The sequence below is a fragment of the Phyllobates terribilis genome, unplaced genomic scaffold (assembly GCF_046119375.1).
Source record: "Phyllobates terribilis strain yellow unplaced genomic scaffold, ASM4611937v1 Scaffold_4__5_contigs__length_816908805, whole genome shotgun sequence".
Classification (NCBI taxonomy): Eukaryota; Metazoa; Chordata; class Amphibia; order Anura; family Dendrobatidae; genus Phyllobates; species Phyllobates terribilis.
This window is the reverse complement of record NW_027362764.1, coordinates 503,100,985-503,118,250: the sequence shown is the minus strand read 5'-3', so window position 1 is coordinate 503,118,250 and position 17,266 is coordinate 503,100,985. Positions and strand designations below refer to the sequence as shown.

The 17,266-nt window shown below is 44.0% G+C and overlaps 1 protein-coding gene across 5 annotated transcripts in view; it reads left to right on the top strand.

Moving 5' to 3' along the window:
- The first annotated feature begins 1,894 nt into the window (after positions 1 to 1,894).
- KIF13A (kinesin family member 13A) overlaps positions 1,895 to 17,266 on the top strand; it is a 220,376-nt gene continuing 205,004 nt past the window's right edge. For 4 of the 5 annotated variants that reach the window (XM_073678820.1, XM_073678817.1, XM_073678818.1 and 1 more), the window contains exons 1-2: positions 1,895 to 2,258; positions 3,345 to 3,441. In XM_073678820.1, the coding sequence (XP_073534921.1) occupies positions 3,364 to 3,441 (78 nt within the window). In that variant the 5' untranslated portion in view covers positions 1,895 to 2,258; positions 3,345 to 3,363. The remainder of the gene's footprint in view (positions 2,259 to 3,344; positions 3,442 to 17,266) is intronic. The other variant, XM_073678819.1, reaches the window with a different exon arrangement.

Here is a 17,266-nt window from a genome sequence, read left to right as displayed (position 1 = left end):
CCATGTGGCCAGTTTATACCTTTCTTGACTTACATTACTACTCCCTGGTTCACAAGCTGCATGGTACCCTGATCTTGTGGGGTCCTATTGTGCCCCAGTGGTCCCACTCTGAGACACACCCCAACTTGTCACATTTTTCTGTAAAAATAAGGGTGCATAATCCAGCAGCCGTTGAACCCAGGAAAGTGCTTGGGCCCACTGGGCCTCGTGCACATTCCATGTATTGAGCAGGTTCTGGAATTAAACCTGCTTCATTCAGCACAGGTGCTGGGTGTGCTGTACAGTCAGCATCCAAGTCTGACTGCTGCGATTGAAGCAAGCTCTGAACACAGCTATTTAAATGGGTTGTCCGGTGAACACCAGTTATCACTTGCTGATCGTGGGGGTCCTGCACTGATCTGTAGACCTGAGCACTTTCATTCCTGTTAAAATGGAGTGGCGTATGCGCATGCTGTTACATTCATTGCCTGTGAGACTGCTGAGTGCTGTGCTTTTCTGAAAGAATTAAGAGAATGAATGGAGCAGCGCTTGAGCAAGTGCTCATTGACTGGGGATTAGATTAAAGTGCCCTTTTCTGCTGTTTCATTCATTGCCTATTGGGCTGCCGAGTGCTGAGCTTGACTTTTCCAGCAGCTAGAGAATGAATGGAGGGACAATCGGGCGTCTGACCTGCTGCTCCATTTTATAACAGAAAAATTGTCCTGTAAAAGATAAAAATGTCCCATTCTGCCAATCCGTGAGGGTCCCAGTGGTCAGACACCCACTGATCAGTAAATTATCACCTATCCTGCAAATGGATAACTTTTTTAACTGAACAACCCCTTCACTATCTTAACTGCTGCATTCAATTATGACCGCGGCATTTAAGAAGTTGGAAATCGGGTGCCTATGGTGTATGGTAGCCAAAGGCCTACTGAGGGCCCCATAGCGCCATGTTTATTCATTTGTGGGCTTCATAGAAGATCTGTATATTTCCAATATTTTGCAGCAAAAGAATATTGTACAAGTTCCCTGATGGAACTAATAAATATATATATTTGAAAATAAAAAAACAATAAAAAAAAATAAACAATAATAATAAAAAATGTGGATATATGTATTGTGTCACCCAAGGGCCACACAGCCCTGGAGCCTGGGACAAACCCTAGGGTGCATCCTGCTTGCATTCCCTGTATATGGCCAGGTGTCTACTGAATGGTCGCACAAGCTGCAGGAGCTGCCATTGACCACAATGGAGGCTGACAAGGACGGAGCGCCCTGGAGCTCCAGCATGGTGGTCTGCCCCTTGCCCTCCTGTAGGTGGCATGGTGGTCTGCCCCTTGCCCTCCTGTATGTGGCATGGTGGTCTGCCCCTTACCCTCCTGTAGGTGGCATGGTGGTCTGCCCCTTGCCGTCCTGTAGGTGGCATGGTGGTCTGCCCCTTGCCGTCCTGTAGGTGGCATGGTGGTCTGCCCCTTGCCGCCCTGCAGGTGGCATGGTGGTCTGCCCCTTGCCGTCCTGCAGGTGGCATGGTGGTCTGCCCCTTGCCGTCCTGCAGGTGGCATGGTGGTCTGCCCCTTGCCGTCCTGTAGGTGGCATGGTGGTCTGCCCCTTGCCCTCCTGTAGGTGGCATGGTGCTCTGCCCCTTGCCCTCCTGTAGGTGGCATGGTGCTCTACCCCTTGCCCTCCTGTAGGTGGCATGGTGCTCTGCCCCTTGCCTTCCTGTAGGTGGCATGGTGCTCTGCCCCTTGCCGTCCTGTAGGTGGATTGGTGGTCTGCTCCTTGCCTTCCTGTAGGTGGCATGGTGGTCTGCCCTTTGCCGTCCTGTAGGTGGCATGGTGGTCTGCCCTTTGCCGTCCTGTAGGTGGCATAGCTCTATCTTGCTAGGAAGCAGCCAGCCTGAATCCCAGGGAAGGAGGCGGCCGAGGAGGGAGGGAGGGGCTGTCCTGGCAGCAGCGCCAGTGCTCGGCTCAGCGCCTGCCTCACACAGATGATAATGGCGACAGGCGCAGCGCTGGGATTTGTCCTCTTCCTTCTCACATAAGGATACACTGCGCTGCTCGGTACCGGGATGGGCTTTCTTACCCCGGGAGTTCCTCTTCCTGCGACATCCAGGCGATATTTGCAGCATCGCTCTGGGGATTCCTCTAAACACTTGATCTGAGACGGATCGTGTGGCCCCGGGCGGCGGCGGTGCTGGAGGGGCTCCGGATCTGAGGAGAACATGTCGGATAGCAAGGTGAAAGTGGCCGTCAGGGTCCGGCCCGTGAACCGGAGAGGTAATGAGCGCACACTGGTGTCAGGGAGGGCGCTGCAAACTCTGGAGAAAGTAACCCGTGCAGTGCCAGGGGGCAGAGGGTGCCAGCTACCAGGGAACCTGCTGTCCCGTCGGGGCCACTTCTTCCTTCTAATCAGTGGGAAGAAACAAAACTTTGTGGAAGTTTATTTGGGTGGATAACCCTTAGTGGGTGCTGGGTCATTTGTTTGGTGGCAGACACCCCATAATAAACTGAACAGGCAGTCCTGGGATGAATGTGCCAACAAGTGTTGTCCGATGTCATAGCTTGCGCCCGTTCTTGTAGTGAAAGTTTGGCAGTTTGTCGCCAACCACAATGCCACCCAACCTTTCCATCAGACGAATGCACTGCCACTTAGTGACATGGAGATGGCAATGACACATTGTCACTGCTGATGATGCGGTGACACGCTGGGTTTTTAATCCCACCTTTTGGCTGTGATTTTTTTTTTGAAGCCAAATTGCAGCTCTAGGTCTAGTACAGACGAATCTCACCCATTTTTAGGCTGCACAGTATCAGGCTGAAACGCTAAGTGGCTGCCAGTAACATTGACCCTGAGGGTCCCCTGTTCAGCTATGTATGAACATTACATTACCCTCAGTCACAAATGTACCCATGTTTCTAAATAATAAATTAAGTAGTTTATTACATGAATGATGAGACACTGCCTTTGTCTATATGTGACGAATCAAGTGTATTGTGCCAACTATTGCTCATGTAGATGAATGGGGGGCCCACCAGGGGCCAGTCCGAGCCTGGCTGTGCAACTTTGCTTGATGACACCAGACCAAAGTCCTCATGTAGTTCTGGCCTAACTCCTCACTTCTGATCATTACCTACCAGGAACCTTGCCAGCAGGCCTGTGCACAGCAGAGAAACTCTCCATGCCTAATTTTTTCGTAGACATATAGTGCCAGGGGAAAGATTCAGTGCACATGAACCATGTTCTATTGCATCCATCATGGGTTATGAGATGAGGAACTTGCTTCACTCATAGGAAGTTTTGGCAGAAGGCTGAAGTGCTGTTAGTGGATCTGTAACCATGTGCCCAACAATTCTTTGATTTAGAGCTGGATCTGAACACAAAATGCATTGTGGAGATGGAAGGGAACCAGACAGTGCTGCATCCTCTACCGGCCAGCAACAAGCAAGGAGGAGACAACAGGTAAGACCCCTATGTCCTGGAAACTGTGATGTATAGGTGCTGGAAAGGAGGAAAACATTTCCTTGCCTTCTGGTGGTGGGAGAAACAGGTTTTATGACAATTTGTAGGTTATCGCTCAAAGAACATACATTTGTATGTGTGAAGGTTTCTTCATGTTTGTTCAGTTTTGAGTTGATGTATTGCATGTCGAATTGTCAAGGACATAAGTACAATGAATGGTCGATCCATCAGATGGAGCACAGTGATCCCGCAACAGTCCAAACCTAGTTAGCCGATCCAAATCTAGGCACAAACCGATACAGAAATGAGTATAGGAATGCATGTAAGATCTGTAGACTGTGAAGATGAAATAAAAATGGAGGCTCTGCAAATAATTATCAGACAGGATTCCTCGATAAATGTGCACATTCATCCGATCCTTGTTTCCCTGTATTGACCACTGACATTTTAGTGTGTATTAGGCTCGATAGGTCGAAAATTCCATTTACCTTGGCCAAGAAACATCCCCTGAGAAAGAGGGAGGTCAGAGGAGGAGCGGGAAGTCTTCACAGATCCAAAGTTATCTACAAGATATTGACAGAACTCTTCTAAGTGAATACCTCCACATCAGCAAATGGATTTTGCTATAACCACCCCAAAACATTTCTTTATTATTTATTTTGTGTGCAGAAATTTCTGCACCATTTGTGCATCTCTTGGCAGGAAAATGCAGCCTCAAAAACGTGTTTTTTGCCACTTTTTTTTCAGTGAATTCAATGGGTGAAAAACACCCAGAGAACTGACATGCTGCAGATTATTTTCTGCACCAGATCTGCAAGTCAAATACTCAACGTGTGCATGACAATTCAGGTTTCTTACTCACATCAGGTTTTGCTAGCAAATCTGCATGGCAAAAATGCACCAAATCTGCGACCTGTGCACACATCCTTAGGCTTCTGTCGTGTGAATGGTGCCCTAAGGATATGCATAAGGCTGAATTCAGACTTCTGTGAAACATTGTCCTAGCACAATCCATGATGTCTGGACTGGACACAAGTCTCCTGACCCCAAACTCAGCAGTCTCAGGGTGCATTCAGACTTTTGTATAAATGGGTCCCAGATCGGACTGCAGTGCTTGGACCGGCTGCAAGGTCTTCCGAGCATTGTGGTCTGATCTTGGACTGATTTTTACGGACGTCTGAATGCACCCTAAGGCTACGTTCACACGTTCATTATTTGGTGAGTATTTTACATCAGTATTTGTAAGCCAAAACCAGGAGTGGGTGATAAATACAGAAGTGGTGACTTGTTTCTATTATACTTTTCCTCTGATTGTTTCACTCCTGGTTTTGACTTCCAAATACTGATGTAAAATACTGACCAAATACCAAATGTGTGAACGTGGCCTCAGGCTCGTATTGAAAGGTGGTCTATTCCCAGCAAACATGTTAAATGTAAGGCTCTGTTGGAGTTCTCCCTTTATGTAAAACCCTCACATGTCAGTATCGTGGTCTTTGAAAGTTAGTCAGTATTTGAAATTAAATAGGACTTGTCACCAGGTCATAAGTGGCCAGGTTTTTTTTTTTTAAATTCTCGCTGCTCCTTTGAATATTCAATGTATTTTTTCTTAAATCCGCCATACGGCACCAGAAATATTGGCCTTTTTATTCAGTGCTCATTTTTATGGTATTTACAAGGAGGCATTGCGATCAGGTTAAGGGATCGCTCACACTGACGTATAGTACAGAGGAGTTCAGTGCGAGAAAACATTGCATTGTACTCTGACCAATGTTACTCAGTGACACAGAGCAGATCTGTGAATTTTTTTCTCATGCTGATTCGGCATGAGAAAAAAAATAACAGCATGCTGCGATTGGCATCGTATCTCGCACGGCGCACACCCATTCAAGTCAGTGGGTGCATGCAAAACATCGGACCTCACTTGTATGTCATCTGAGTGCAGTCCGATTGTACGCCAAGACAGACAATGGAGAAGATGGAGAGATTAATCTCTCCTTCTTCTCCACACCTGTGATCCGATTCCCTGATACGAGAGGATCGGAGCACTGATAACCGGCTCACGCTCACAGCAGAGTTTGAGCTGAGTGTCATTACCATATCGCATTTAATGCTCTTGCATTGGATGTTATACACTAATGTGAACCTGGCCTTTTAATGCAAAGCAGTCTTAACAACACCCCCCCCCCCAAAAGAATCAATGTAAAGACCATGAACATTTTAGAACCATATGGCAGATTAAAAAAAAATAAAATACTTAGGGGCGGAGAATAAAAAAATATCATAAACGAGTCACTTTTATATGTTTAAGCAGAGAAAAAAATATAATAAGAGTATGAAAGGAACATATATACAGCTTCTGTGTTTTGGACACCCTGTGGCTTTGTCTTATGAATACTGCTGCTAAACACTGACCAAGGTATTACTGTGTGAACGTGTTCTAATGGGCTTATCCTAATCTTACTTACACATAGCCGGTTTCCGGGCATGCTGACGATTTTCAGATATGCCTGTTATGCTGCAGATTTTACACTTCGCAAGTCAAAGGTTGTAATCTGCCTCAAGTCCATAACTAAATGCGAGCAAAAAATAAATCTCCATCAATGAATCAAATAATTTCTCTAGAACAGTTATTATTGTCTGATCTTACGGTCTTAATACATAGTTGTTGTCCTTTGCCTTACTCCCTTTCCATCTTTTGAAATAAGAGCTATTTAGTGACTCCGGTATATCGTTCATTGTAAAGAATAGACATCTACTAATTGTAACAAAGCCCTTATGCACCAGAAAACGTGATCGATTGGGGTCAGGTTGCAGGAATAAGAACGTTCTCTGTCGGGTGGATTACAGCTTCTTATTTGTTCCAAGAGCATTTCCTCTCGGAGACCTACCCTAAATAAATGAACACCAGACCTCCAAACACGCCTTCTCGCAGACATCTCGAATAAGAGGCATGTGGGCTGTGGATTCCTTTGGCCGAATGTGTTATACGCATCAGAGTTTAATAGTTGGATGGCTACGTCTTTTCCTTGGAGTGTGTTACCGGCACCTGAGAAGTCCAGCAGATAACTGCAAATTCCCTTAAAATAAGTCTGTTGGAGAGCAGCCAAAATACCAGTGCACCAGACTGTAAAAATAGATGTGTAGCCGAGGCCCTGGAGCCAGGAATGGGTGCATTGTATAGGGCCAACTGTATTTAGGACGTGCGTGTGCTCTGTAGGTCAGGGACTCTCATGGTTGTGATAACAGTTTACTCCTTGGTAAACATAGGACATATGTGTGTGTGTGTATATATATATATTGCAGATAATGCACCCCCTGCACTGTTTAGTCACATATTAAACCCCACCGTCAATGTGAATTGTTCCACTTGTACCTATTTGGTCGACTGAACAGAGACATAAGCAGCAGTCTGGGGAACATGGGCGCTTCTTGTGAAGTCTGCCGGGTGTTGTAAGGCTGCGGGAGGGATATTTATCTATGTCTGTAGCAGTTTTCTGTTCTGCAAATCAACCACATCTCTTGGGCCGAGCCTGTTCCAACTATGGGGCTCGTTCGCATGACCCTATTATTGGTCCGAGTGCCGTCCGTTCAATGTACGATTTCCTCCGTAAATCTGATGGGAATCGCCCATTCAAGTCTATGGGTGTGAGAAAAAAATCTGATTTATACAGATACGTAGGAAAGTGTAAATGGTCTTGTAAATTCTTAAAAGCTGTAAAAAACAGATTGCACACGGATGACAAGTGTGTGAAAAAAGGGACCGATTTTCATCAGTGTGCCAAAAAGAAAAATTCAACGCTTCTACCCCCCCATCCCCTCACCATCAATGTGAAAAACAGACAGCCCGCGGATGACATTTGTGTGCTGCCTATGATTTTCACCGCCCCTTAGATTGGTACGGGTTATTCTGATCAAAAACAGACACGCTATGTGATATTTTTTTCTTTTTCGCTGACACATGGTCCTCAAATAAGACGATCATGTGAACAGCCCCATAGATTTTTATGTGTGAAAAACAGGGCTAGAACGCATACGTGGAGCACACACATTGAACTAGCCTTTTTTAAATAAAACAGGGCCCCGTGTAAAGTAAAAACAGCACTCGCTTCTCAGACCGGCGCCTTTTTGGTGACGTTAGCGCTGTATCTGCAGGTGCTCATGTGGCACTATGTCATGTAAGCGCTGCAGCCAACCAGCGGCCGCTGACGGGCTGCAGCGCTCACAATTCTGTCGGGTGAAACAATTTCTGACAAGGGACATGTGAGTACTGCAGCCGATCAGTGGCTGCTGATAGTCTGCAGCACTCACGCGACCGTCGGCACACAGCTCCAACATTTCTGAAATGGCGCCCGTCTAGGGGGTGAGTATATGCTGTTTTTAGTTTACATGGGCACTATTTCATTGGAAAAGTAGTTGTCAAAGTAGTGGACAATCCCTTTAATGACAGTCATTACATAGCACCGTGCTTGGTTTGGAATCTACCCCGCTCTTTCACTGCAGGATCCCATGCGTTGTGTGTTCCCAGGGCAGTAACTCTTCTTGTAACGTTGGATCTTGCAGTGCCTATTTACTTAGCGTTTTTGAGGTTCTTTGTATATGGAGACGGTATTTTAGGCACTACTGCTTACCCACATCTCTATAGACAGGCACATTATCTTCTGTTACTACAGATACTCTAATCCAGAGGTCCCCAACCGCCGGTCCGCGGACCAGGACCGGGCCGTTGGGGTTTTTCAGCCGGTCCGCGGCGCCGCTGACAGCTAGCTCCGCGGCCCTGCGCCTGGTCAGAGCTCGCTCTGTGTGGATTTATAATGTTTTCTGCCATAGCCGTGACAGCTCGCAGCTCCCGGCAGAGAACATTATGCAGGACGGGGTGGGGCGTCGGGCGGGTCTTAGTGACGCGGCCCTCCACAGCACAGCATGGTACCTGTTGTACGTCACGGGGCGGGTCTTAGTGACGCGGCCCTCCTGCACAGCATGGTGTGTTCCTGACGGGGTGGGGCGGCAGGCTCTCCTCACTGACACGCCCCCGGCAGAACATGTTATGTGGGGCGTGCTGGGGCAGCAGACTGGCTTCAGTGACGCGGCTCCCGGTACCGGTGTTCAGTGTGTAGCGCTGCTAAGCAGCAGCGCTGTATACACTGACGCTCAATGTACAATGCTGCTACTTAGCAGCGCTGTACACCGAGGTCCCGCCAGCATCCTCCCCATACAGCTCCACCCCTCCATAACCCCACCCCCATATGACCAAAGCCCCGCCCCCACCCCCACCGGGCCGTGGAAAACTGGTCTTGCTTAAAGCCGGTCCCTGGTGCAAAAAAGGTTGGGGACCTCTGCTCTAATCTATCCGTCTTCTCGGGATGAACCCGTGCATCACGTCTTCCTTCACTGCTGTTGTTCTCCAGGCCATTCAGCCCCTTGTACTGGAGCTTTCGCCAGGGCTCACACCTTGCATTTTTTTGTGTTTTGTATATATTTTTTTTAAGTAGCCAGTTCTTATTCTGTAGTGTAGATTTTATGAAACCTCATTCATATATAGCATCTGAAATCTATTTCTTTAAGTCTTGTGGTTTTCTCAAACTGTACCTAAAAGGTTGGCTCATCAGGAACACCACTTCCCATATTCTCATTTTATGGCTATGCACATCATAAAAATAGGGGGCTACCTAAACCCCTGTCTTTTTTTTTTAGCCTCCCAGCTCCCACATTATAGAGCTTACTGCGTTTTCATTTGCGTGGGTATTGTGTAATACTACAGTCCCCGTGAGGCTTTGCTGCAGGTGGGTTGTGTGGCCTCTAACTGATAATCTTGGAGTTAAAGTTCTATCTGTCAGACTCTATCCGTAACTCTAGGGAGACTTCTATGGATAGTACAGCCCACTTAAAGTACCACTCCAGCGGTTTTTATTTTTTAATTGCTCCCTTTGCTAGCCATCATTAATGTGTAGTGTGTGAATTCAGATACTTACCCATCGCTGTCTTCTCCCGTTTTCAGCTCTGCTCCAGTCCTCCCCTGCATCATGTGACTGCAGTTGTGACAGCCTGTTCCCCACTTTATCATTGTATATGTATGACACTCAAAACGATTCTTTTATACACTTACATTAAGAAAGAAATTAACGGTCGGCTCTGTGAGTTAGCAAATTAGTGCTGCGGTTACATGATGCAGGAGAAAACAGGAGCTGTACTGGAAATGATAGAAGACAGCAGTGGGTAAGTACCGTATTTTTCGGACCATAAGATGCACCAGACCATGAGACGCCATCCAAATTTTAATGTTAAAAATGGGGGTTCATCTTATAGTCTGAATTTAGCTAACCAGGGAGCAGGGCCACAGGAAGCAGGCTCACTGCTGCAGGAAGCCGGCGGCAGGAAGGGGGCAATGCTGTAGGCCCTGGGCTGTGAGGAAGTGCTTTGCGAGGCTGCGAGCCCTGGCCTTCAAGAAAATTTTCCAGGGCCCGCAGCATCACCCCACTCCTGCCGCCGCCGGATTCCTGCAGCAGCAACCCTGCCTCCTGTGACCACGCTCCACCGCCACCCCCCCCCCCCCTCATCGGTAAGCCACATTCGGACTAGAAGACTCACTCCTGGTTTCCTCCCATATTTGGGGGTGGGGTGGGGGAAGTGTGTCTTATAGTCCGGAAAATACGGTATTTTAATTTACACACATTGCCAATGGCTAATTGGAGGTGCAATTAAAAAACATTGGAGTTGTACTTTTAAAGGGGTTTTAAAAGGAACTTTAATATTGATAGCCTATACTTAAGATGCTGATCAATTTTAGACTAGTGGGGATATAATGCCCGGCAACCCCATAATTAGTTAATTGATAGTGCTGCGGCACACTGGAAATCACACAGCTTTGTACATTGCACATGGTACTACAGCTCTGTGCCATTCAAGTGAATTGATTTGATGTCAATGATCAATCCTAAAGATAGTTTATCAATAGTAAAGTCCCGGAAAAAACTCTTTTAATGGTAACTGTCCTTTTGTCCACGTTTGCAATAAATTAATAGTATAAGTGAATATAAGAAACTTTGTAATATATCTTATTAGAGAAATGTTTTTTTTCTTTTTTCTTTTCCCTATGAGTCACTTCTTTCTCTTGCCTCCTGAACTCCTCACTCTGGAAAAAAAATCTCAAATCTGTCTTTGCCAAACAAGACGAACTGGCAGCTTAGTGAGGTGTCAGGAGGGAGGAGCAGAGAGAGAGAGAGACACAGACAGATCCTACTGCTGCTTTCTAGTAAGTGTTTATCGCACCCCTATATAGGATTCACAGCTACACTGCTCAGTACTGGTGTATAACATCCTCCATACTGCTACTTCTGAACATGTGCTGCATAGACACAGAGCACACACAACTAGTCCACACTAACTAAAGTCATAGAAGAGCCAGAAATAATGCTATTCCTAATGTACACACACATAATGATTACTCTGAAGTCACCTGAAATAAAAGCTATATTTTAATCCCTTCCTTATTAAAGGGATTGTTCACTACTCTGACAAGCCCTTCTCAATTACAATATTTCCATGTGTAAAATAAAAACAGCTGTTCTCGCCTTTGGTGTCGGCGCTGTTCTGTGATGTTGGTGCCTGGTCTCCTGTGCCCTTTGTGACCCCTGCAGCCAATCAGCGTCTGGGTGAAGTCAGAGAGTAGCAGCAGCTCTCACTTTTTGATTATAAGTCGTTTAATGGAAACCTGTCACCAGGTTTTTCCCATATAAAGTAGGGCCAGGACCTGTACGCCCTCATATACAACATTCTAGTATGCTGTATACAAGTCTCCAATGTGCTCTGCTTAACACAAAAAATAGCATTTATTAGGGTGCAGTCAGAATGCCATATTACTCGGAAGAGGATCACATCGCAATCCTCGGACTGACTGCTCTCCTGACCTGAGCGTGAAAGCTTGTATTTCTATGCAGCCGTCTTGCTCAGGTCAGGAGAGCCAACGGCCAGTCCGAGGATTGCGATGTGATCCTCTTCCGAGTAATACGGAATTACCTATGGCCCGGTCCGATTGGCGTCGCTGGTCTTGATCCGGTGCTTCCTCTCTTCTTGCGATCGCGGTCCTCCTTCTATGCTTCGTGTGGATGACGCGTCCTACGACATCCACATCATGTCCTCCATCGAGCTGCTGCGTAGGCGTACTTCTCTCTATTTTGCCGAGGGCAGAGTAAAGTATTGTAGAATGCTATATTATTCTAGAATGCTGTATATAAATGTGCACAGGGGTCGGCCCTACTTTTATATGGGGAAAAACCTGGTGACAGGTTCCCTTTTAAGTGTCTAGAATTGATTCTCGTAGAAAAAAAATAACAAAGCTGCAGCTGCTTATAACTGTATGTAGTATACTGCAACGTGTGAACCATGACATCTAGGATTGCTTAGAAGAGCTGTAATTATTTGCGCAAAAAAAAAAATTACTAAAAAAAGCAGTGATTGAAACTGTCCTACAATGAAAACTCGCTGCCCTCAAAGCTTTCGTGCCCCTATGCTGACATTGTATATATTGTGGCCCCAATAGGGCCTCTGGGAAGTGTGCAGTGTTATGGTGCTAGTCAACAGGTCTAAGTATCTGCTTGTAGGCATGTGCCTAATCCGGTAATCCCATTCACCTGCTTTGTATACTTTCACTGTTCATGGTAGATTATATATAATGAGCTTCCTCAAAAATGTACATGGATTAGGATCGAAAAGAGCAGAATATTTGTAAGTAAACAGGCAGATTATTAGGAAATTCTTGTAAATACTTATTTTTCTCCATTGTTCTTAATTAAGGCTTTTTCTAAGTAGGTTACAAATACCTCGTGTTTAGGCACATATACTATAACAACCTTTTTCTTCAGACGCCGACACACCATATGGTTGGCTTCCAGCATTTGCTACTTTATTTTATCCTTTGTTTTAAAACACCAGCCATATTTTATTAACATCCCAGCACCCGAGACTTTCTTAAGTGTGCCCTCGTAAGACACAATAATGAATGTGCATTAGGAGTATAGATTACTGCCGAACACTGTGGGTATACGTACCATATGCTGCGCCTCATCCTTTGTCACCGGGTCACAGATGCTCACTGACTACTGTAAACATTTTTTTTTGAAAATCATCAATGTGTTGCATCCAAAACTGTGAGCATGCTGTACAATTAGTATCACAAATGTCAAATTATTATTGTGGGATATAGAACATTTCCCCTTTAAACTGCTTGCCGCGGCTATGTACTGTGGTCTTTGAACTGAGTAGAGACAATTACTATTGAATCATCTATAAACTTATATGTTCTGATCGCCTGCTAGCAAAGGATTGGACATGCGGGAATCAAACATGCCCAATTATTATTTTTTTCTCTTGACTGCAAACATTACTGCCACTTCAAAGACCAATATAGAATGGTGATGTCTAGTGTTATGGAAAAGTATTAGCGCATCGTCAGCACTGTGGAGTATGGCTTGAGTGAACTTAATGAGGCTTGGTCGTGTATTTGATGTAATTTTTATTTAATTTCATCACATACATTTTCATTTAATTAAAGCACCACTCCAGGGTTTTTTTTTTTTTTTTTTTTCCGCGCTGGAGAGGTTCTGCCAATGTACAGTTATATGAAAAAGTTTGGGCACCCCTATTAATCTTAAGCTTAATGTTTTATAAAAATTGGTGTTTTTGCAACAGCTATTTCAGTTTGATATATGTAATAACTGTTGGACACAGTAATGTTTCTGCCTTGAAATGAGGTTTATTGTACTAACAGAAAATGTGCAATCTGCATTCAAACAAAATTTGACAGGTGCATAAGTATGGGCACCCTTATCATTTTCTTGTTTTAAATACTCCTACCTACTTTTTACTGACTTACTAAAGCACTTTTTTTGGTTTTGTAACCTCATTGAGCTTTGAACTTCATAGCCAGGTGTATGCAATCATGAGAAAAGCTACTTAAAATGGCCACTTGCAAGTTGTTCTCCTGTTTGAATCTCCTCTGAATAGTGGCATCATGGGCTCCTCAAAACAACTGTCAAATGATCTGAAAACAAAGATTATTCAACATAGTTGTTCAGGGGAAGGATACAAAAAGCTGTCTCAGAGATTTAACCTGTCAGTTTTCACTGTGAGGAACATAGTAAGGAAAGGGAAGAACACAGGGACAGTTCTTGTTAAGGCCAGAAGTGGCAGGCCAAGAAAAACATCAGAAAGGCAGAGAAGAAGAATGGTGAAATCAGTCAAGGACAATCCTCAGACCACCTCCAGAGAGCTACAGCATCAGATTGCTGCAGATGGTGTCACTGTGCATCGGTCAACTATACAACGCACTTTGCACAAGGAGAAGCTGTATGGGAGAGTGATGCGAAAGAAGCCGTTTCTGCAAGCACGCCACAAACAGAGTCGGCTGAAGTATGCAAAAGCACATTTGGAGAAGCCAATTTATTTTTGGAAGAAGGTCCTGTGGACTGATGAAACCAAGATTGAGTTGTTTGGTCATACAAAAAGGCGTTATGCATAGCGGCAAAAAAACACAGCACTCCAAGAAAATCACTTGCTACCCACAGTAAAATTTGGTGGAGGTTCCATCATTCTTTGGGGCTGTGTGGCCAATGCTGGCACTGGGAAACTTGTTAAAGTTGAGGGACGCATGGATTCCACTCAGTATCAGCAGATTCTTGACAATAATGTTCAAGAATCAGTGACAAAGTTGAAGTTACACAGGGGATGGATCTTTCAGCAAGACAATGATCCAAAACACCGCTCCAAATCTACTCAGGCATTCATGCCGAGGAACAATTACAATGTTCTGGAATGGCCATCCCAGTCCCCAGACCTGAATATCATTGAACATCTGTGGGATCATTTGAAGAGGGCTGTCCATGCTCGGCGACCATCAAACTTAGCTGAACTGGAATTGTTTTGTAAAGAGGAATGGTCAAAAATACCTTCATCCAGGATCCAGGAAATCATTAAAAGCTACAGGAAGTGACTAGAGGCTGTTATTTTTGCAAAAGGAGGATCTACTAAATATTAATGTCACTTTTCTGGTGAGGTGCCCATACTTATGCACCTGTCAAATTTTGTTTGAATGCAGATTGCACATTTTCTGTTAGTACAATAAACCTCATTTCAAGGCAGAAACATTACTGTGTCCAACAGTTATTACATATATCAAACTGAAATAGCTGTTGCAAAAACACCAATTTTTATAAAACATTGAGCTTAAGATTAATAGGGGTGCCCAAACTTTTTCATATAACTGTATGTTCCCTGCCACTAGCATCATACTTGCCAGTCACCATCTACATCTTTTATCGGCAACCGGAGTGGTGCTGGGAAGAGCTGAAGACGGCAGATGGTGAGTATAATATTAGGGTCAGGGAACTTAGATTAGTAGCGCCACTCCAGTTCTTTAAACATTTGTCATGACTCTCTCTTCCCCATGTTTAGATGAATGAACTATTTTACTTGCCAACTTTGCCCCTTACAATCTGGAGCAATATCAATCGGGAAGAGGAAATGAAATTAGTTGCACTTGCTTTTTTAACACTATAATAAGTATGAGTGCCATTTATGGCACCCTCTGCTCTGTCAATGGACAGACTAGTGTGAAGACACTCCGCTATATTTTGGTCATTTTCCCAGGAGGCCAGCTGTGTAGAGATCATGTCTCTGACTGTTCTCCATTATCATAATCACTAAAGTGCTCCATGCTGTAATAGCCATTCATGTATAATACATATACTCTGTACACAGACCTCTTAGCTATGGTTGTTTTGCATATAGGAAAATGCTGACTTTTCTATGTGCAGTCTTCAAACCACATGAACTGGCAACTGTTCCCGCTGGAGGTGAGCCATCTGCCAGATGTGACCAAACTGGCCAGTGGTGATATTAGATAGAGGGGGTAGATCATCCATGGTGTGTGCCGCACACATACACCCGAGTTATAACTTTTAAAGGACTATAAAGTTGTATCATTACTATATTTGATGCAAAGTCAATCAAACACAGAATTAAGGCCCCATGCACATTAGATGAAAGTTGGGAGCAGACAAAAGCAACAAGTGTCGGGGAGTGAAGGATCAGTCAGTTGGCATTTCATTGCCTGATCCAATTGTTTTCAGCTGCCAAGAGTTTCCACAGCAGCTTTCTCCTCTCCCACCGTTGAAAACACATGTACTCAGGCAAATCTCTCTCAACTTCCCAATCTACTGTACGAACGTTTGTCAGATGACTATTTTGTGCATGGCGAGATTTAAAGGGTAAGCTTTTTTTGTGTCATTTTTATTCCATAAATCAATAGTGCACATGAAAATAAGAAACTTTAATATCTCACTAGAGAAATCTCATTCTTTCTCCTCCAGGACTGATCTTTCAATTCTTGAGTAAAATCTGTCCTCGGTGAAGGCAGACAATCCCATTAATGAGATAGATGCTGCTCATAAAACTCTATGGAGAGTGGAGGAGCTACAGGCAGACACAGACATATTGCTGCAAGTTCTCCTGAAATGACAGTTACAGTTCTCCATAGAACTTAAAGGGGTATTCCCATCTCCAAGATCCTATCCCAATATGTAGGAGGTGTAATAATATTAGCAAAATCTCCAATTAGAATTGTAGTATAGTTCTTCTGATTCGCTATGTCACTTACCCCATGTGCAGGACATTACAGTAGCTTAGGTATCCATGGTTATGACCACTCGTATAGAAACAGTTAGTTGTTAGTGCTTATAACCATGGATACCTAAGCTACTGGAATGTCCTGCACATGGGGTAAGTGACATAGCGAATCAGAAAAAACGATAATACTTTTCTAATTGGAGGTATTTGCTAATATTATTATTATTATTATTATTATTACACCTACTACATATTGGGATAGGATCTTTGAGATGGGAATACCCCTTTAATGAGCACCAACCATCATCTCCTATCTCAGTAATGGGAAAATCTGCAAGTGCTGAAGACAACTTTTACCATCACTTGAGAAAATTGAGAATGAAAGATGAGTCCAGGAGGAGAAAGAAGATGATTTCTCTGATAAGATAGCAAAGTTTCTTATTTTCATGTGTACTATTGATTTATGAAATAAAAATTAAACTAATATGGTTACTTTTTAGAGCTTGCCATGCACAAAATAGTAAGACCAGCACTGCATTAATGTATTGGATGTTGTAATGTAAAGCTATTGGGAGGGTTTTTTTACTTTTCCCGCTTGCTGAGGCAGTTAAAATCTCGGGTTACTGTCACCATTGTGGGATCACAATATCTCCATATAAAATAAAAATGTTGTAGTTCTTTAGAATGTTCCCCAAATGTTTCTCCATAGGGAAAGTGTTGTTTGCACCAGTCACGGAATCCCAAGATCTTATTGTGGGTGATGAAAATAGTCTTTTCTTTATTAGCAGCGTTTATTCAGGTATAAGAATATAGCAGCCAAAAGTTTGACGTCAGGAAGGCCCTTAATACAGATTTAGGAGAAAAAAGGATGTTGACTTTTTTTCTTTTTGTTGTTTTTTTGGTGAAGAAGTTTCTTTTTGTGTTTGCGCCAAAAACAATGATTGCGTGCTACGCTCACAATTTTTTTGAAAGTACGTGTTCAGTTGAGTCGTAATTTGGGCCGATTTTTATTTTTGGCATGTACCAATTCATATGCACAAATTAAGTTGTCTCACTTCATGCAAGATGCACAAAATCTAGCCGACAGCATGCACCACTGTGCTAAATTTATTGCCTCTTTTGTTTTGTCAAGTTTATGCTCTTTAGTTATTAGATTGCATTAGCAAATATGAGTGCGTTTTTTTTCGTGCTTTTTTTTTTACCTGTT